The sequence below is a fragment of the Chenopodium album genome, chromosome 15 (assembly GCF_948465745.1).
Source record: "Chenopodium album chromosome 15, dcCheAlbu1.1, whole genome shotgun sequence".
NCBI classification, from domain to species: Eukaryota; Viridiplantae; Streptophyta; class Magnoliopsida; order Caryophyllales; family Amaranthaceae; genus Chenopodium; species Chenopodium album.
Window position 1 is genome coordinate 47,340,311 of NC_137848.1, and position 20,964 is coordinate 47,361,274.

The following is a 20,964-nucleotide window of genomic DNA, read 5'->3' on the forward strand; positions in this document are numbered from 1 at the left end:
CTCAAACCATACCATGAAGACAAGGAAGATCCCTTTAGGGGCGAGTCATCACCGTGCACCAACAACGATAGTGACTTCGTTCGATCAGGACATCGAGGTCATTGAGGCCAAGAGGGCCATTAGAAGAAGGGGTATGCCAAGTTACAACGAGTATCTTGTCCGATGGAAGGGACTCCCGTACAGCGAGGCATCATGGGAGAAGGAGGAGGACCTTTGGCAATTCCGCGACAAGATATCCGAGTTCGAGGGTCGGCCTTGACGAGGACGTCAAGACTTGGGTGGGGGAGCATGTCACGACTCATATCCCACACCCACCAAGGCAGCAGCAACGTCAATTGGGCACTAGGCAACCATTCGAGCCAAGGGAGATGCCCATGGGTGCTAGGAAGCACCTTCCCCCTAAAGAGCTTTATTTTGATTTAGTGCAGTCCTCCTAGTGAACACCCAATTGACAGTAACACAATAATGGGTCATTTGGGAGACCAAAAAAAATCCAAATGAGCCCAAACTTGGGGGTCCACCGTTTTTGGGGCCAATGAACACAATGGTGCAGCCAGATTTTTGAGGAGAAGTCCGAAACCTTCCAGAACATGCTAGGAGACTCGGGATGCGTCTAGATGCTTCTAGAACCTTCTAGGAAGCTCTTGTACATTCTTGTAGGCCAAGAGTATTATAGAATACTCCGGAATAATGTACATAAGAGGTGTAACTCAGAATTGTATAGAAGTATCTAGAATAACCTTGTTCTAGGACCCTCCATTTGAGGAGGTTAGAATGTTCTAGAGTAGAAGCCTCTAGGAACTTAGGAGGCCTATAAATAGGGAACTTCCCCTCATTTTGCAAGGCATCCAAGCATTTTGTAAAAACTCACTCTCAAGCAATACAAGTTCTTTAACTTACTCTCTTGTGCTTTTACGTACTTTCTCACTTACTTAGCTTTCGTTACCATACTTGCTAGAAGTACTACTTGGGGACTAGCCTTGACTAGAAACCTTTGGGAAGGAAGTTAGTGGGCGCACATGTATAAGAATAGTTACTCCGCACGTGACAGTACGCTGATTTTTCTCTTCTCATCCTCACATCTCCTACCACCCAAGCATATCCTAGCATTTTCCCCAATTTGTCCTTTTTCGATCAACATTAATCAATTCAAACTAGAATTCCTAAAACAGAACGAATTTCTCAATACCACCTCCAGATTTTGAGCTTCCTCCTCCATTGAAGCATAATCCGAGCTCTCCAATGAAGGCTTGAAGGGTACTCAGCTTTTTATCTCCTCCATTAAAGCAGCTTCTTGAGGTAAGATGTTTTATCAATTTTTGATAATCTACAATCAGGGTAACTGAAATTGTAGTTTTCATTTATGATTGCCGTTGTGGTGGGGTCCAACGAAAGGACCGACGGCGGCGATGGCGGGATAAATAGAGGGAGTGTGAGAAGGAGGTGAAGGAGAGAAGAGATTGTGAGGAAGAAGAGATGGTTGTTGTTGTGTTGGCGGTTTTGGACGAGGTTTAGGAGGAAATTGCCGCCGCCGTTGGTCATGGTTGTGGTGGGTTTAAGGTGAGATTATGATGGGATCATGAGTATCATGCCGCTATCTTTCCTCTGATCCAAAGAATTGTATTGATGTTCAATTGGTCTGCTATTAATGTGTTTTTAGGGTTTTTGAAAATGAAAATATGGATTTTTGGGGTTTTAAAGGGAAATTTGGATTTTTTGGGTTTACACTTATTGAATTATCAAATAACATTAACAAAATCATTATTGATGAGTAATATTATCAAGTCATAGTTTTTTTTTTCTTTTTTCTTTTTTCATGAGGTTATTGTGTGATTGTTTGTCTGATTATCGATTTTATTTTTAAAAATATACAGTATTATTGTGGTTCTAATTATTTTATTTACCTTGGATCTTAGTAGTTTTGATTTTCCTATTAGGAAATTATTAGTGCATAATTTTGAAGTCTGTTGTTTTTATATAATCTGTGGTGGTTTGTTGTAGTTCAAAATTTGAAACTTAATTAAAAATCACTGCTTCTGAGTTGATGCCATATATTACAATTTTGATGATTTCTTATTACAGTGGGATTACTCAAAATCTGTAACAAATTCCTGACAATTTGAGTTCTTTTTCGATAAGGCGGAGTAAAAATTCAAGGTATCTATGACTCGGCACTATATCATACTAAAGTTCTATTGCTTTATGTTTCTAAGGTATATTGGGTATTGGATTATTGTGTTATGAATGTCAAACAAATGAATAATGGGTAGGTCGAGAAATGAAACTCGGATGATTATGGTTTATCGAGTACATTATGTGGGTCATCTTAGGGTGACCTTGATGTAAATATTTGCGATAGATATGTATCCAAACTTGTTAAGGCTGCCAATTTCCAAACGCGTAATTGTTTTCGCCTAAGCTTAAGTTTATGAGTGTCCTATTCAAAGCCTGATCTTGAGGTGTTCAATATAAATGTTTAAGAAGATCCCTTGTAATATAACTAAAGAATTATGATGTCAATTCTATTCTATAAGAAAGCTTGAGTATGAATTATCAAGAAAGTATTCATATTGCCATAGGAATGTAATGGAATGTGGATCATATTGCTGCACTACTTGTTAATTTTAGGCTGTTATTGTGGTTCATGAGTTGCTTAAAGTGGTTAAGAGCTTTCACCCCTTATGACCATATACTTGAATTCGTATAGTATTGGTCAAATCATGTGTCTGGCTGCTTGATAAAGAGAATTGTGAAACGTGGTGCATATTTGATAAAGAATTGTGTATTACATATTATTTACCAATTACCACTGATTGTTGATGTAGTCTTATGTCTTGCGAGCTGAAGAAGATTTCTCTAGCTGGCGTGGGAGTGTCAATGTGAGAAGGAAGAAAGGAAGCAGTTGTCAATTGCTATAATGAAAGAGGTAATTTCTACTGCCATGCATCTACATTTCCCCTTTAAAGCCAATGTGCTTTCAGTATAAAATTTAGGTCCTTGAAACATTTTCAATTGTTTTCGGGTATAAAATTTACTATCTTATCATGAAAAAAATTGCATTTATACAAGGCCAAATATAAACTAAGCACATTATTACCAAAATTCCAACTGCTTTGAACTTTTAGTTAAATGCAAGTATCCAGCTCATTGCATGATATAATTCACGTGTTTTAGTTAGAGAGGAAATATTCACTTTGGTTGAGCATTCCTCTAAATATGTCATTAAAGTAATATTCTTTTTCCTTTATAATTTGTATATGTTTTAGATGGTCTTCTGTCACCCACTTAGCTCTTTCTTACAAGTAATTAACTACATAGTACTTCACAAAATCAATTATGTGTAAGATTAGATTATCTTCAGGGATAAAAGCTATAAATGAGATAGAACTTAATTTTTGCAAAAATGAATTTAGTTCTTTCTTATTCTTCTTCTTTTTTCAAGAATTTTAATTAGTGTGTTCAACACAGAGGTGGTATTGAATGTGGCTTTTTGTAGGTCCTAATATCTTGTAAACAAGTTTTTGATTCACATATAACCTCAATTAGTATAATTCAAAGTAGGAAAAGTATGAAATTATAGTTGGAACCAAAACGGGACCATTTAAGTCATAATATCTTGTAAGTTTTTCATTCATATATAACCTTATTTAAAACAATTAAAAGTATTTAATTACTCTGTAATTTTTGATTTCTTGTTGTAATTTGTAAGCTGCTGAAACCATTTTAGAATTGGGGAATTAATTTGGGAATTCCCGCATTCTATTTTTAATCCTTTTAATGTTTTTTTTAAGGTACTGACTTTCCTTATCCTAATACAATGATAAATTTATTCAAGGGAAGAAGGTCGGCAGGTTATCTGAACTTCAAAAGCCAGATTAGGTGATAGAACAAGTTGATAGCAGGACAAGAACTGCATTACCAGGCCCACTTTCATTGGATGCGGAGCTAGATGAAGTAGAATCCTTCTTTTGTCAATTCGCAAAGGTAATCTAAGTTACTTTTTCTTTGTGTACATCCTCTTAGTACAATTGTTGTAACTTGAGTTGTTAGTCATGACTTACAAGAGTGACTGAGTGGTGACATATTATTGCTTCACTTTTTTGGGTTTTAAATTGCTTATTGTAGGTTTTTTTTTACCAGTTGCTTTTATGCCTACTCATTTTAGGTTATGTAGTGAAGAAGGAGAAGCAACGTTATATTAGAAACATAAAAAATGAAGATTTTGGTTGTAATATAGAGGAGAAGACATTGAGTCTTTCTTAGAAAGAACTATTATTAGACTGTATTTTATTTTATGGAAATCCAAAATCATGTTGAAAGTGACTCTTTATAAGTCGTAAAACTTGGATTGGAATTTGACGAAAAAGTAGGGAAGAAGAGAGAAAAGGAAATAATGAAGGAAAGGAGACAACGTTAGGTAAGGAAGATACAAAAAAGATACTTATAAGAGATCTTTTCAGGTATAAGACTAAGAAATTAGCAAAAATGAAAATGACTTTCTTAGATGCACGTAAATCATAAAAGAAAATTATAGAGCGAAAAAAAAAAGATTTAGGAGGGGGCTTAGTTGGGCAAGGCTCATTAAATGATGAAGAAAAAAGAGGAATAAAGGAAAAGGTGTAATAAAGAAAGCTTGAACAACAGGGAGGTAACGCGAGAGAATGCGTGTATGGGAAAAGGAAGAGAAAAATAGAAAGGTAAAGGAAAATTAGACATACAATATAATAGAGCACCTTAAAATAGTAGTAAGAAATAAAGTACTCTTTTATAAACCTTTTTATAAAACTATAAAAAAAATAAAATAAAATAAAATAAAAAAAAAACAAGAAAGGTGAGTGAGAGAGAGGTCGAGGTTATAATTAGGGAATGCAAGTATGAATTGATTATAAGATAAGGAGAAAGAGAAATATAATAACAAGAGAATAAGAGAAAAAGAGAGCACTTTTAAAAGACCTTATCAAAAGTGAAGTAGAGGAAAAGATAAATATCACTTAAGAAAATCTTATTAAAGAAGGTAATTAATGGTGGGAAGAGGGGGCAATAGGTAAAAGGCTTACTAAAATGTTCAGGTTATAAAAGAAGAAAAGAAGAGTAGATGGGTGGAAGAAGGAACATGAAGGTGGGATAATCCAAGGTAAAGATAGGAAAAGGGAAATAAGAGAGGGAGAAGGAGAAATATAAGAGAGAGTATAGACACAACAATGAAGGAAGAAGAGGTATGAAGAAAAGCTAAGAGAGATAAAGAGGCCGAGGGGAAAGAGAGTGAGATTATTTTCTTTTTCAGGCTGGTAAAACATTGAGTGTAAGGAAATGTCAGTCAACTTTTACTGCAGATGGCGAACTTGTTATAATCAGAACACTTGGTAAGATACTTCGCGGGGTAAGCTTGGCCGAAAAGTTTATCAACTTTATGTATGCCACTATTCTATTGATCTACTCTTAGTTGCATTTTTAGCCCTAAGACTTGTATTGCTTTCAAAGATTGATCATATTATGGTCATCTGTAAGTATCTTTGAGGCCTGCCGTTTGTCATTATTGTGTATTTTTAAACGAAGGGGGAGAGAGGGAGGAAAGTTGAGGGATAGAATGGGGAGAAGGAGGGAGTATATGAAGAAGAAACTTTTATCACAAATTACGAGTGAGTAGAGAAAAAAAAAGTGACTATGCATAAGGGGGAGGAAAGGACGTAGCGTTTAGAGTTTAGATTTTAGATAAGTATGCGTTTTATCCTTTTTAAAATCATCTAATATCAATTCGAAAATCTAGGGTATATCTTTAATTTGTTTTGTTGATCTTATGGAGTAATTTTCTCAGATTCAATCACCGAGGTAACTTCAGATTCTGTATAGGTTTTAAGTTCTGTTTTTTTTTATGGGTTTTATTCATTATCAGGGATTGTGATGGGTTTTGTTTATGAATTTGTGATTTTTGTGAACTTTTTTTTTGCGTATAAACTTTTTTACTGTAATAATTTCCACGGTTGAAAATTCCAATTTTTTTCAGAAAGTTAGGTGGTAAAATCGTGAGTATTAGGGTTTTTGATCTAGAAAATGGGTTGCATTTTGTGTTTTCTCCTCCTAAGGGTTTTAGATCATCAATATTTTGAGTTTTAGGGAAGTAGGTCTAATTTAAGAGGTAGGTATGATTATAAGGATGATGGAATGTATGCTTATCAGGGAAAATCGGAGCCATATGGTGCTCGAGGGATGGGGTCGAAATCATCTAATTATTCTGCGTTATTTGATGATTATGGGAGGGATATTAGCTTCCCTTCTGGTACCTCAAAGAAGGAGAAGGAAAAGCCTAGCTCTTAGAAGGTTTTCAGTGTAGTGCTGAAGGTGGAGTCCAATTCTAATTCTAAAGGTGGAGTTCAGAAGTTCAAGATCAAGCTGTTGCCTGAAAGTGGTGGTCGGAGTGTCATGGATGCTCTCCGTATTGTATGCTATATCTTGTTGTTGTTTATATGCATTTTATTTTGTTAAAGTTAATGTTGTTGTTGTCGTATTTATTGGATTTGGTGGCTGTGGAAACTTCATGAGTTTAAATTAATTATTACTTGCTTAAATCTAGAACAATGTATTTTAATATTGATATATTTTGTGATTAGAAATTCTTTGAACAGATGGTGGTGGTGTTGTGCGAAGTATATATTTATAGTGGTTTTTGAGTGAGTTGCCTAGGAAACTAAGTTTAGTTGATTGTGGTTTGTAGGACTCAGCTAGAGTGTGATTACTAACTTATAGTGATTTCAAGTTCTGAATGCCATGATCATTTGTTTAAATCTCATTTTGGAGGATCGCTATTTTTTTTCTTTGAAATAATTTAAAATGGTGGACTGTTGGTGAGGTGAAGCTGTGAGGTGTATAAAAGAGAAATGATTGTTATACATTTTTTTACAAATATGACAGATTGACAGGGAATGAATGAAATTATGTGAGCTTCCTTACTCCTTAGTAGATTGTGTTTACTGTATTGAATTCTAAATGCTTTGCAAAGTCAATTGTGGAAGAGCTTCGTTTGTTCAACATAGCATGCTATTGCTGTGAATGTCAACTATGTATGCTATGGGCAATTAGGAAACAGAATATTTGTTGATGGCCAGACTTTCTTCAGTTTTTACCAAATGCTTGCAAGATAATTTGTAATGATGGTTGCTTAAGATATATATAAGATAAAGAGTAGATATGTGAGTGCTACCTGTAGCTTCTATTGCATAGATCTACTCATTATGATGTGCACTAATTCTAAAATCTAAAACCCTTTTTCCTATATGAGAACCTGGCTACCGTAGCTTAAAAATAGTAATTGTTAGACTATTAAAAGTGAAAGTGGATTTTCTTTTTTGCCCTTGCAATCAGTGATATGATATTGTTGTTTGCTTCTTTCTCTCTCCTAAGTTGGGTTACTTTTTACATTTGCTAGGTTTGTAATTGTAATCAGCAATTCAATCTCAACAGGTATTTTCTCTTTGGTTTGCTTTTGATTCTTTCTTGGTTTATTATTTATGATCTTCTATTTATGGGCTGGATTTTTCTGCCATTGAAGCAACTTCTAAGATAAGATGATTGTTTTTATAATCATCAAAAATCATTTCTCGATCTAGGGTTTAATCGTTCATGTAAATTAGGATTCTTATTGGACTTGGATTTGAAAATCAAAATCCCTAGATTGTAATCTGGTTTGTTTCATATTTTGGATTCTTCGAGACCGTCATTGCATAAGCAACCGGCTGGAGGAGGAGGTATGATTTTGTTTTGAGGTACTCTGAAAAGCGCTTCAATGGTGCTTATAAATTCATGTATGAATATATGTTTTTGAACTTATATCAGTTTGGGGATTTTTCTGCAATTTGTTTAGGCGAATTTTTCGTTGTTTGTTATCGATCGATTAAGCTTCATGTTTATTTTATGGGTTTTTATTTGTGAGTTGAGCTCCAAGTTTTTAAAATGAAAATTTTGATTTCTAGGGCTTATTGTTTATCCATCTTTTCTATTTTCGCTTACTAGGAGTAAACAAAGCTCTAAGGTTCTGTATTAAGTCCTTTTCTTGAATCTCAATGGATTTTTGAAGAAAGAGATTAGGAGCATGTGACATCCTCTTATACAATAATATTTGTGATCATTCTAATCTGTGGAATTTTCTGTGCTATTTCCTATGGTTTTATGTTCTACCTTTTCCTAGCTGTGTACAATTTATTTTGTTTGTTTTTCCTAACAGATTACATACTAAGGAGGGTTTCTATGGTAGCTATCACAACCGCTTTGAATTTCAACATGGCGGTGTCAAGGACATCTATATATGTTCTCTGTCCTCAAGGTCAGCATCCTCTCTCTATATGAATTGATTCTGATAGCAGTATTTGATCTTGGCATTTTCTGTAATTTGGTGCTTAATTGTCACAAGACTATTGTTAACAAAGGTCAGTTGAAGCCTTCTCAAGTCTCAACTGAAGGGGTACTATTAGTGGGACCTTGGCAAAGAAAGGTTTACGAGCTACATGACCCTGGTAATTATATTTAATTGTTTTACATTCCATGGCATTTTCTTTTTCACCAAAGTAGAGGAAGACCAGTTAGTTATCAGAATCTTAATCACATATTAATCCAAACCATTTACTAATCACTTTCAGTTCAAGAAACTCTTTGTGCATGTAATGCTCTTTCTTGGAACCTTTGCTCTTTGTGGAAAACTTTGAGGTGGATTTTTCTGATGTACTGTAAAGTTATTAGCTAAGGCAAATCAAAGAGCAAAGAATGATGCTTTCGGGTTTTGAAAGAATTGTGCCACCATTTACATCAGTTAAAGATTAGTAGATGCATTAGAATTAATTAGATTATTTCATTAGTATTTAATAACGGTATCCACACTATTGGCTTCATATAGAAGACGAGATCAGGAAATCGCCCTTGTGTCTTGTGATGTTTAAGTGAATGTGATTGTTTCATGTTGCGGTCATTTGAAGTTGTGCTTTTAGCTGATACTTACTGACTTGTTCCTCTTACAATTACAGATAGTGCAAAACTACAAACTCCTCTTCATGTTGGTGCTGGCTACAACAATGTTGAGATTGTTAAAATTTTGCTAAATTGGTAGGGATTAGAGAAGGTTGAAATGGAAGCCAAGAATATGGTATGGCTTTGTGCACTTTGGTTAAATGTGCAAGAGTGCTAATATTGCAGCGAGTTGTAATCCTTTTTGTTATTTCGATCCCTAATAGTACTCTGATATTTGCAGTATGGGGAAACTCCATTACACATGGCAACAAAGAATGGCTGCAATGAAGCTGCAAAGCTGCTTGTTTCTCATCGTGCTTTTGTGGAGGCCAAAGCCAATGTAACCTACCTTTTCTCTCTCCATTTGTTATATGGTTACTAATATAATTCTGAGGACTTGATAAACCTACTAGAATTTTTGTAAGACCTCTTACTTATGTCTGTGCAAATGGAATGACGTCCTTGCATCTTGCTGTTTCGCATTCACTTCGATCAGATGACTGCTCTACAGTGAATACCTTGCTTGATTATGATGCTAATTGCAATGCTAAGGACGACGTGAGTCAGTGGACACCATGCTTAAATATTCAAAACTCAAGTGCTAGCTGGCTAATATTCAACAATTGTCTTATGTTTCTGATGCAGGATATCCTGACCCCTCTGAATCATCTGTCACTGGGTCCTGGTAGTGAAAAATTGCGAAAAATAGAAAATCAATATCTGAGGAGAAGAGGAAGAGCAAAGCCCTTGAAACTTGTAGTCAGACGATATCTAAGATGGATGAACTTGAGTGTGAATTGTCAAACATTGTGGGTTTAAATGACCTCAAATTGCATGGATTAATGAAGCTAAAGGGGGGATTCTTTTTGTGGATGAAGCCTACCGTCTTATACCAAGGCAGAAATCAAACGATAAGGATTATGGATGGGAGGCTTTGGAAGAGATAATGTCAATAATGGACAATGGGAAGATAGTTGTCATATTCGTTGTGTACAGCGAGCCTATGAAACGGGTAATATGTTCCAATAAAGGATTTTGCAAAAGGGTGATGAAGTTTTTCTATTTTGATGATTTTAGTTCTAAGGATCTTGCCAACATTACCCATGTAAAGATGAACAACCAAGTTGAAAGTAGCTTGTTATACGGATTTAGGTTACATATCTCTGCACTTTGGATACTATTGCAGAACTGATTGAGAGAGAAACCACTGTAAAGCAACGCCAGGAAATGGTGGTTTGATTGATCCATTGTTGGTTAATGCTCGGGAGTATTTGGACCTTAGGCTTACCTTTGATTGTATGGACTCAAATGAGTTGCTAACAATAACTTTAGAGGATTTAGAGGCACGCCTTCAATCTCTGTCGCAATGAGCGGTCTGGACCAAACTAAGGAGGGATTATCCATAGCTAAGAAGCTTTAGTTACGAATAGTTAAGGGCATAGGGATCATGATCAATCTTTTGGTGTTCATCAATTTTCTTCCTCAATTATTTTGTACGGAGTAATAGAGTTGTTGATCACTCCTTTATCCTTGGTGCTACATCAAACCATTCTTTAGTCTTTCTTTATTTTATTTTTATTTTTGTATAATTGATTAATACATAGTTAAGTATGTAGTATAATTAATTGTAAGATTAATACATAATGTACAGATAATTTTGTAATAAATCAAGTTTTTGTATGACTGAAGGAATTATTGATTCTTTTGCACTATCCCTCACTCCGTCCCAAGCAATTTATTTTGGAAGTTTAATGAATGAGCCTTAGCCACAACACAATGTAAAAGAGTAGATCTCCTAACACCTTAGTTTAGCATGTGTCACAAATCTCACAATTTAAAGTTTCGAAGAACAAGTGTTAGTTTTATTTTTTGATAGTTAGGGTAACTAATATGTCATATATACAACTAATACAAGTAAGTGAAATAAGCTATAGGAGTTATACTATTCAATTTCCATAACCGAATTATTTCGGTTTAGATTGGATTGGATTGAATTGAATTTAAATTCGGTTTTAATAATCCAAAAGGCGCGGGTCAAGGTCTATAAAATTAAATATGATAGACAAAGTTTATGAATTTTGGTCAGAAGTACAATATTAGTATAAGAGTACTTGATATATTATATTCATAAATCATAATAATTTATTACACATTTTATAAAACCACAACATATCAAAACTATGTAACTGTTATCGATGCCAAAACAATTAGCTAATGAGTAATCCCGATAAATTGGGGAACTGCGCGTATCGCGCGCGGGTTCACTACTAGTTTATGTAAGGATTCACTTTTACAAATTAAAGCTCCTACACCATTAATTTCTATTATATAGCCAAAGGGGGAAGATTGTGGTGTCCACCTAAAATTATTTTAATACCCTTATTTAATTTTCATTGAAACACTATAGGGTTGGGGCATTTTGGACAACTAATAATCTCATAAAGTATTGTTGAAAAATTAAATAAGGAGAAAAAAATCATTATGACATTAACGTGTCAATCAATCAAACTTAAAATTTTTGAAAACTTTACTACTTGTATTAAAATCCAATATTAGTTGATAATTATCAATCAGAGTTTAGTATTTTGAACAATATAAATTATTGATATCAAAATATATAGGAAAATTTGTCAAAAAAAAAAAACCTTTCCAATGTCCCATTTTGCGAAAAAAAAATTCTTTTAAAAGATTTTTGGCCAAAGAAAAACCGATTGTGAATATTTTAGCAAAAGAAAATCCGATTGTGAATTTTTTTTGTTCAAGACAACCTAATACCTCTAATTATCTAGATTAATATCTAATTTCTTCGAATTAACCTCTAACTCTTACTTAACCATTTAATAATTAAATTAATTTACAAATAAAAACAAAAACCACCACTCTTACCACCAGCAAGCCACCCCCTCCCTTTCCTTTTCCCATGGCAACAACCATTATCCCCCAACCGACCCACCGCTTTGAATCCCCTACCCCCGGCAACCAACCTCCCTTTCCCATCATCGAAAACAGGGAAGCTATCGAGCTTGAGCATCATCGTCATCGAAATTGGAAGGCAAAATGGAATTGAGCGCCATAAGAGAAAGATTGAAGGTCAATGAAGGAGTGGAAGCGTGGGCAAAAATGGAATTGGAAGAGATGAGGGGTTGTGAGACGAAAGGGAGGGTGAGAGACATGGAATTGAAGCCGGAGTTTGAGAGGATTTCGGCGGCGTTGTTAATGATTTCGTCGAAAATGGAAGTGAGTTGAGGAATGAGGAAAGAGAAAATGTTGATAGAAGTGGACGCCATTGTTGAGTGTTTTTTAGGTCTCTGGTTTTAGGGAAATAGAGGTCTCGGCTAGCGGTGGAGGTGAGTCGTCGGGGTTGCGGGTTCAACGTGGCGGCTCAATTGGGGGAGGGGCTGCTGCCAGGGGAGGGGAAAGGGATAAGGTGGTTGGCTGGTGGTAGGGGGTGATGGTTTTTGCTACTCCGTATTTTCTTTTTTATAAATTAATTTAATTATTAAATGGTTAAGTGAGAGGTAGAGGTTAATTAGAAGAAATTAGAAGTTAACTAGGTTAAGTCCCGTGCCATGCACGGTCATATTTAAACTTTATAACAAAAATTATAAAAAATGGTGTTAATTCAACAATAATTTATCCAAAAAAATATTTGTAAGAAAATAACTTGAATTTTAATTTATGCCAATACCAAATGCATATAGGTTATTGAATTAAATTTTATAAAAAAATAATGTAGTAATTGAAATTTAGAGGCTACAAGGTTTTATATAAGAAAATGAAAATATTAGCTTAGGTTAGTACCCATATATGAACCCATATACATTTGCCCTTATATTTTGTTGACACACTTTGACAGGCATAATATGATAATTTAATTGATTTTATATTACTTTACGATAATTAGTATTCTGTAATCAACTTTTTTAAAAATATATATTTTAGCAGCAACTTTTTGGTGCACCGGACCACACAATGCGACAGGGGTTACCCGAGTTTTTCAGTTAGAGGTTACTTGAATTTTTCAGTCAGGGGTTACTTGAGTTTTTCAGTCATGGGTTACTTGAGTTATAACGGTTAGGGGTTACTTGAGGGGTTCGGACAAGGGTTACTCGAGGGATTCACTCGATTAAGGGTTACTCAGTGAGGGGTTACTTGAGTTTGTGACTCGAGTAACCCCAAACGGAGAAACTCGAGTAACCCCGGCAGCTCGAGTAACCCCTGACCGAAAAACTCGACTAACCCCTGACCGAGAAACATAAGTAAGTATGTAATACCCCGTATTTTTGAAACGTATTTTCTAATTAGTATTCTCTTAAAAAGGGTATTTTAGTAATTTGTTTTACTATATAAATTTTGGAGCCAAAATGATATTTGAATTTCGGCGCCTAAAGTATTTTAAACCTTAATTATTATTTTTTGATTTTAGATAAGATTTATTATCCATTAATTTTATTTTAAAAACCGGATTTTTATATATATTCCGGATATTTTAATTAAACAAAATTATATTATATTATTTATTTAAAAGGGCCGAAAATTCCTAAATTATTAACTATGATTTTCGGATTTTCTATGTGTAGAAAATCTGATTTTCTTAGTTATTTTATTTAGTGAATAATTGGTATTTTCCTAATTAATTATTTTATACAAAATATATTATTTACACAATTATTTTTAAGCCTAAAATCTAGCAAAATAATTTCCTAAACACTACTAATATGGTCCGAAAAGTTGGAGCTATTGAAGCTCAAAAATTTTCCGCCACTTTGGTTGGATTTTGGGTGATTTTTTTTGTTAAATCGTATTTTTAATTATCTCCTTAAAATCTCTTATTTCCTTAATTCCTATTTTCCACCTCACAAAGATTTGATTATCTTATTTTTCTACTTTTTATTTTTCTTGATTATTCCCCAAGTAATCTTCCTTGCCATATTATTTTTCATGACAACATACCTTCCATATTTTTATTATACACAATCACCTTAATATCAAAAGTTTCCATATTTCTTTATTCACTTCTCCAAGTAATTCCTTAATACTTTTTACCATAATTCTTCTCATATTCTGTTGCCATAATTCTTGCATGAGCTAGCCTATAAATACCCCTTCATACCTCTCATATTCTTCACACCAAAACTCAATTCTCTTCTTCTCTCTTATTCTTCTTTTTCCTAAACCTTTTCATACTTTTCTTCTCCTCTTTTCATACAAATATTATCCCGTATACCTTTGAATCCAGTTTTCGGGCACTTCTGTTCAGTTTTTGGGGTATTGATGTTTTACAAAAGGTTGTTTCTCTCGAAAAATCCTTGAGGTTAGGCTCAAGAATCACCCAATTCAGAGTTATATTGAAGGAGTTATGACCTCTGCAAGTTCTGCCTATTCTTTCCAACGAAAATTCAATTCTCTTTAATCCTATTCTTTTATTTTCTTCATGGTTAGTTTTCTAAAATACAAATACCTATTTCAAAGCTATAATTTTATATTAAAGTATTATTTTAAGAGATTTTTATAGTCCATGCACATTAGATTTGAGTTTATGTTGTGATAACCTTATGGTTATGTTATTTGCAAGGTGTATTCATGATTGAACTTTGAAAGTGCGAAGTATTGATTGATATTCGGAATCAAGGTTCTTGAGGTTCTTTTTGTATGGTTTTTCTAGCAAGGATCAAGGTGCATTTAGGTGGTTGGATACCTTTGAAAGTGATTAGTTTGAATAACATGTTTTACATGATTTGATTGGTGATTGAATTAAATTGATTTGAATTATGATTTTGAAATAAATTATGTTTGAAGGTATTGATTTTAATAAAAGTATTTTGAATGATTGATTTTTAAATCATATTTTGAATGGTTTAGATTTTTTATCATGTTTAAATAAAGGATTTGATTTTAAAAGGTTTGTTGAATTAAATAAAAGGTTTTTCAAGGAAGAGTTATTGATTTTGGAAAAGTTATTAATATGAGATTTTATTCTCAAGTATTTATTTACAAGGTTTGATTTTGAAAGCATGTGGAATTATAAAAAAGATTTTGAATTATATTGGAACTATTGGATATTAAAAGGACTTATTGAACCATTGAATTATTATTATTAATGCTTTATAAGCATGTTGGTAATCCCACTATGCGGATTTGGTATATTGATAAGGCATTAGACTTTGTATGACTGGGTCTTTCCTCAAGAGTAGCCTTGTAATATAAGGAGACTAGCTTGGGGGGTGTGCACACTTGGGTGAGGAATTGGATTAAAAGAAATTGGTTCTTAATAAAGGAATTGGTTTTATTAACTATTATTTTGAATATTGTATCATTGGAATCGGTTTTGAAATAATGAATTTGGAATTTATTGGATAAATTATTGGAATTGATTTTTAAAGCATGTTTGCAAATAAATTGAGTTTACATTATCTTGCACTTATCGTACTTAGCATATTTTGCTAATCCGTATTTTTTATTTGTTTTGGTTCGCCCTATTTAACTTAATGGTAAGTAGTGTTGACTAATTTCAGGTGGAGTCAATAATTGAGCATATGGAGTCCCGGGAATGGTTTCACCTAGATTAGGAAGTGTTGGTCTTGTGTTTTATTTTTGAGTACTCATCACAATGTTACTATTTTTAAGTATTAATAAAAGAAAGTTGAGTTTCCGCTGTAAGTTTTGTTATTAAGTTAAGTATTTTTTAGTAGCCTTGCGTAATCACGCGACGGTAATACACCCAAGCCTATCTCTACGGTATAATTATACGTATTATACTAGTATTTTCGTAGAGGGAGATTTGGGGGTGTTACAAAGTAACCCTGGTAACTTGAGTAACCCCTGACCGAAAAACTCGAATAATCCCGGCAACTCGAGTAACCCCTGATCAAGAAACTCAAGTAACGCCGGAAACTCGAGTAACCCCTGACAGAGAAACTCAGTAACCCAAGCCCCAACTAGTAGCACCTTTCGCCAGCTACCATCCTCCCTGTCAAACACCAACCCTTTCCCCGGGCACCTCCTCCCCGATGAATACCACACACCTAACCCTAGAGAACGCCACGACGGCAACACTTATGCAAGGAAACGGCGACCCGAGCCCGACCTAGACATGTTTTGAGGGGGTTTGATAATGGTGGAAGCCGTATTGGGTTCGTGGAGGGGTACAGGGTCGAGGCTTGTGAACAGTGGGGTGAGCAAGCAGTGGCCAGGAAAAGGGTAAGGTTTTCGGGGCTGAGTTTCAGGCTAATTTTATGGTTTTTGGGGCTGGGTTTCAGGCAGATGGTGGTCGCGCGAAGGGGAAGCACGGTTAAAGGGCTAGGTCGGCGGCACATTTTCCATGATTTGGTGAGGAAGACGGGTCGCCGGAGGTGGTGCAGCCTGTAAGGAGGGGTTCCCATCTTAGGGGATCTTTCTCCTTTAATGCCCATGGCCCTTTAAAAGCCTAGGACTTTACACTTGTTAGGGTGTATTAGGATTTGAATTCCTGACTGTTTGGGGGACCTTGAATTAGAAATGATACTCTCACCACACTTTTTTGTAAGAAACAAGTAGGAGTCGCCAATTAGTTTTAGGAAAACTCATAAACCTCGTTCATGTCTTTCTCCCAAGTAGAGTTCAAGGGATAATTAGCACGAATCGTAAGTTTACCCATGCCCAAATTGGTCTACATGTACCAGAAATGAGTTCAGAAGCGAGGGTACTAAAATAACGTTCCTTTTAGGGAGGAATCGCTATTCTAGCCCTAATTACGGCCTCTACTAGCTCTTCCTTTTTCACAATTTCATCACCAAACAATATATGCAACGCGATACCTAAAACTAAGTTAGTTGATTTTATTTACACGCATTGATAATGTAGGAATTACATTGCAAAGTCGTTATTCTTTATTTAATTCAAATTCTTGAGAAGAACAAAATAAACAAGATTCGCCTTGGCTTAAGTGGTCGATCAACAATTAATTATTCAATCCTATTCTTATTTAACGCAAGATACTATGTGGAATTGATTAATTAGAAATCCTTTTAAAGTGATCAAACAACACTAATTAATTAATTAAAGTTGTTTTAAACAATAAAATAAAGGTGATTGATCTAAGTGCTCGGGAATTTACCACTTCTCTTTGCTCTTCGTTTAGAACAATTATGGACTTCTTCTTGTTCGGGAACCTCCACCGTAGTAACAAGTATTAAACGGGGTGAGTGTTTAGGACAAGAGGGTTTGGTAGCACACAAGTTCACAAAGTTTCTGCCAGCATTTTAGGTTAATTTATGTCCGTTTGAGCCTCGTATTAATCCCCTATTTATAGGGAATGGATAAGATTAGGGTTTTGAACATTCTTCCGCAGCAGGTTTCGCGCGCATCTGAATGGGTTACGCGTGGCATCCCAGCGCAAGTAATTAGGACAAGCAGCGCAACTGATTGTCTTGCGCGCGATGTTATGGTAAGATTCGATTTCATATTTTTATGAAATTCTGAATCTTCCGCAAGCACATCACTAGCAGTTACGCTGGGTGTTGTGCACAACCTTGTGAGTTGCGCGCGCCAGACCAGCGCGACTCATTGATATGCGCGCGGATTTATCTGCGACAAAATTAATTTTAACCTAGGTGCCTCTAAATCCGTCATTTTTAGGGTTTAAGCTCAGGCTTAAGCCTAATTATGATCGAGCTTAGTTGATTGGACCTTAATGCTTTGGTTTTTGGGTTAGGCTAGCTTATTTTTATGTTCTTGCAATTCAATCAGTTATCCATAAGTGTTCTTCACGTTAATCCAACACGAAGATGGTTTTTTTTATCGTCATTACACTTCCTGTCGGGACATGAGGCCAAAAGTAGATGTCTACACAGCCCTACAGTGGTGGTGTTGGTGGGGAGGAGAGAGAAATTTCAAAAAAAAAAAAAAAAAGTCAATCATAGGGAAACATATGGCATAGTTAACCTGTTAAACAGGTGACAACCGGTTTTTGCCTGTTTAAAATTAAAACCCCCCAAAGGTTGTAATATTCAGGTATAATCCAAAGGTTGTATTATTTTTAAAAAAAAACGGGCCAAAGGTTGTATTATTAATTGCAATTTTTCCTTTTTTTATAAGCAAGATTTGGAATTTTACACTATTCATATGTCATCATTGACTTAATATTTTTACCAATGTACAATATATAAATATGATCATATAATATGTTGTTAGATTATTGTCATAATGTCTGCTTTTGTAATATTTTTTCATAATATTTAATAATCTTTAATTAAAGATATTGATGGTCAAATTTGTGTCTCGACAAATGTGCAAATCCAATTATAGCTTATAAAAAACGGAGGGAGTATAATATAATAAAAATAATTTTGTTCAGTTGCTTTGATATATGTTATGTATAATTTTATGATTTATACAAAGTATGCTATTAAAATGATTTTGCTATTTTTAATCAAGATAAATATTAATTTCAAATGATAAAAGTTGGAGGAAAAAAATTGATGATATTATAATAATCTTGAATAATGATATGATGTATTTCAATACCTTATTTTTAATTTATGTTAGTAAATTTGTAACTAAAAAATTCCTAGTATATAGAATATATGTTAAAATTAATAAAAAAAAAATTAATGGAGTATGATTGGATTAAATGTGTTGTCAAAATGAAAATAAGTATTATTGTAGGTTATAAAATGAAAGTCATTAAAATTCGGCAAAAAATATAAAAAAATATATATACATATAAAAAAAAGGAAAGGAAAAAAAGACAGGAAACTTTTTAATGTAATCGTGACAAGTGCCACTTTATGTTTGCTTTTAGTAAAGGTTAATTGATTAAGTGAATTAGAGGTTAATTATGTGGATTAGAGGCACTAGGTTGTCTTCAACAAAAAAGTTTTAATATTGGGTTTTCTTTTACGATAAATCTTTTAAGAGGTTTTTTTTTGCAAAATGGTTCATTTAAAAGGTTTTTTTTGACACATTTACCAATTATATATTACGAGTATCAAGTTAAATTTGATATTCTACCACTAATTTATCAATCTATCAAAAACATTGACATTAATTTGTCAAAACAACAATTAGTGTCCAACATATCAATTTTAATAGACATTAAACTTTACAAAAGATGGACACTAATTATAATTCAATTAATATATTAATAGTTTGCACTCTCTATATATAAAGACAATTTTGTCCCTATCATGAATCACTTAATTAAAATACAATCTCTCTTTTCACTTTGTATATACCTTTAATATATGTGTATCTTTGTCTTAACCAATTACTATGTACATATTTACATTATAGTGTTTTTAAAATTAATATTAGTTGTATATGTATGGCTACTAATTTCCTAAATAATAATTTTATTCTAATAAAATAGCGATCTACTTGATGTGATCACTTAAAAAAAATTTAAAAAAAAAAAATCAACTACATGTCTATTTATTATGCTATTGTCAAAAATTGTTTGCTTGAACTACAATAGAGATAATTAGTATTGATAATATTTGCACACGCATCACGTGCATATAAAGGCTAGTGCTAGCATATCCCAAGTTTCTAATCAAGGGATTATATATTAATTATTGACATGAAGATATTATATATATTACATACATAATTTCTATAACAATAGTAACATTAATTATGAAATTTATTATTAATATCATAATAAAGTACAATATTTAAAAAAAGGAAAATAAATTCTTTTAATTATACCCTAATTAATGATAAATAATTCTATCATTCATCACTAATGAATGATTGAAAAATTAAGAATTTATATTTTAAAAAAAAATTTATAATAGTATATGGACATCACCTACTCCTTTTTGGTTACTGCAAAAGGCAATTAATAAAAATAAAATTTTTGATCAATTATATCCAAAAAAAAAAGAATTTAGTCAATAAAATGACATCGGTTCTCTCTCCTCTCTTCTAAAAAAAACCCTAACTTCTCGAGAAAAAGGAATTTTATTTTTCTTGACAATTAATAATTAATTGTTCAAAATGTCCTGATTCTTACTTAATAATATTTAGGAAAATTTGAAAAATACCACCAACAATTATACCCATTTTTTTTACAAAATCACCAACAATTTTTTTTTTTTTTGTTTTTTAATTTACCACCAACAATTATTCAAAACCTTAAACATTACCACCTGCTTTCCCAACTTCTCTATAATGACGTCATAGTGGGGCCCATTCTTCAATTTCCCTCATTTTCCTCTTTTCTTCTCTCGATTCTCACCGTTGTTCTTCCCTCTTCTTCCCTTTCTCCGCTTAATTTGCGAAAAAATTGCGATTAATCCGACAATTAGGGTTTGAATCACCATTCTCACTCATGTCAAACAACAATGCAACACCAATTCCATGATTATGTTATTAAAAAGGTGATAATAGAGGTGAGAATCGAAAAAAGAGAGGAAAAAGGAGGGAAATTGAAGAGTGAGGCTCACTATGACGTCATTGGGCAAATAGGGGGTAGTTTTTAAGGTTTTGAAGTATAGTTGGTGGTAAATTTAAAAAAAAAATGTTGGTGGTTTTGTAAAAAATGGGTCTAAGTGTTGGTGGCATTTTCAAATTTTCCTACTTAATGAAAATTGTGTAAAGATATTAAGGTGATTGTTTATATCAAAGAGGATTCTTGATTTGGAGGAGAATACTATCTTCCATAAGAGAACAAAGCTTTAGTATAATTAGCAAATAAAAAAATGTCTTTCTTCTACATCTAAACTCTTAATTCTCCTTTATCTTCTCTTAAACAAAAAAACTTACAATTTAAATATGGAAAAGACTATAATTTTCTCTTTGCTTCTGGCCTTAATGTTGTTTTATATGTCTCCTGGTGAGTACAACCAATCTTTTTTTTTTTTTATTACTACTCCTATATGAATTGTTTGGGTGTACAAGAGCGTGTATTACGTCCATTAAAAATTATTGCTCTGATTTATACGGTGCAATTAATCATTTAGCTTTAGGAATTAAAAATTCATGAAAAAT

The 20,964-nt window shown here is 33.5% G+C and overlaps 1 protein-coding gene and 1 pseudogene across 6 annotated transcripts; both read left to right on the forward strand.

The window, feature by feature from the left end:
* The first annotated feature begins 860 nt into the window (after nt 1-860).
* Nucleotides 861-9,965, forward strand: LOC145583224 (uncharacterized). Of its 6 annotated transcripts, XM_081640409.1 has the most exons (10): nt 861-1,299; nt 2,083-2,157; nt 2,826-2,926; nt 3,836-6,438; nt 7,424-7,458; nt 8,219-8,317; nt 8,421-8,507; nt 9,012-9,130; nt 9,236-9,334; nt 9,640-9,965. In XM_081640409.1, the coding sequence occupies exons 4-8, from the start codon at nt 6,425-6,427 to the stop codon at nt 9,092-9,094; spliced, it is 318 nt and encodes a 105-aa protein (XP_081496535.1). In that variant the 5' UTR covers nt 861-1,299; nt 2,083-2,157; nt 2,826-2,926; nt 3,836-6,424; the 3' UTR covers nt 9,095-9,130; nt 9,236-9,334; nt 9,640-9,965. The 6 variants fall into 6 exon arrangements, with proteins under 6 accessions (XP_081496535.1, XP_081496537.1, XP_081496539.1 ...); XM_081640411.1 differs by having other exon boundaries at nt 3,836-7,458; nt 8,405-8,507; XM_081640413.1 differs by having other exon boundaries at nt 3,836-3,984; nt 8,219-8,507.
* On the forward strand, nt 9,824-10,677 carry LOC145581308 (protein CfxQ homolog; annotated as a pseudogene).
* The last annotated feature ends 10,287 nt before the right edge of the window (nt 10,678-20,964 follow it).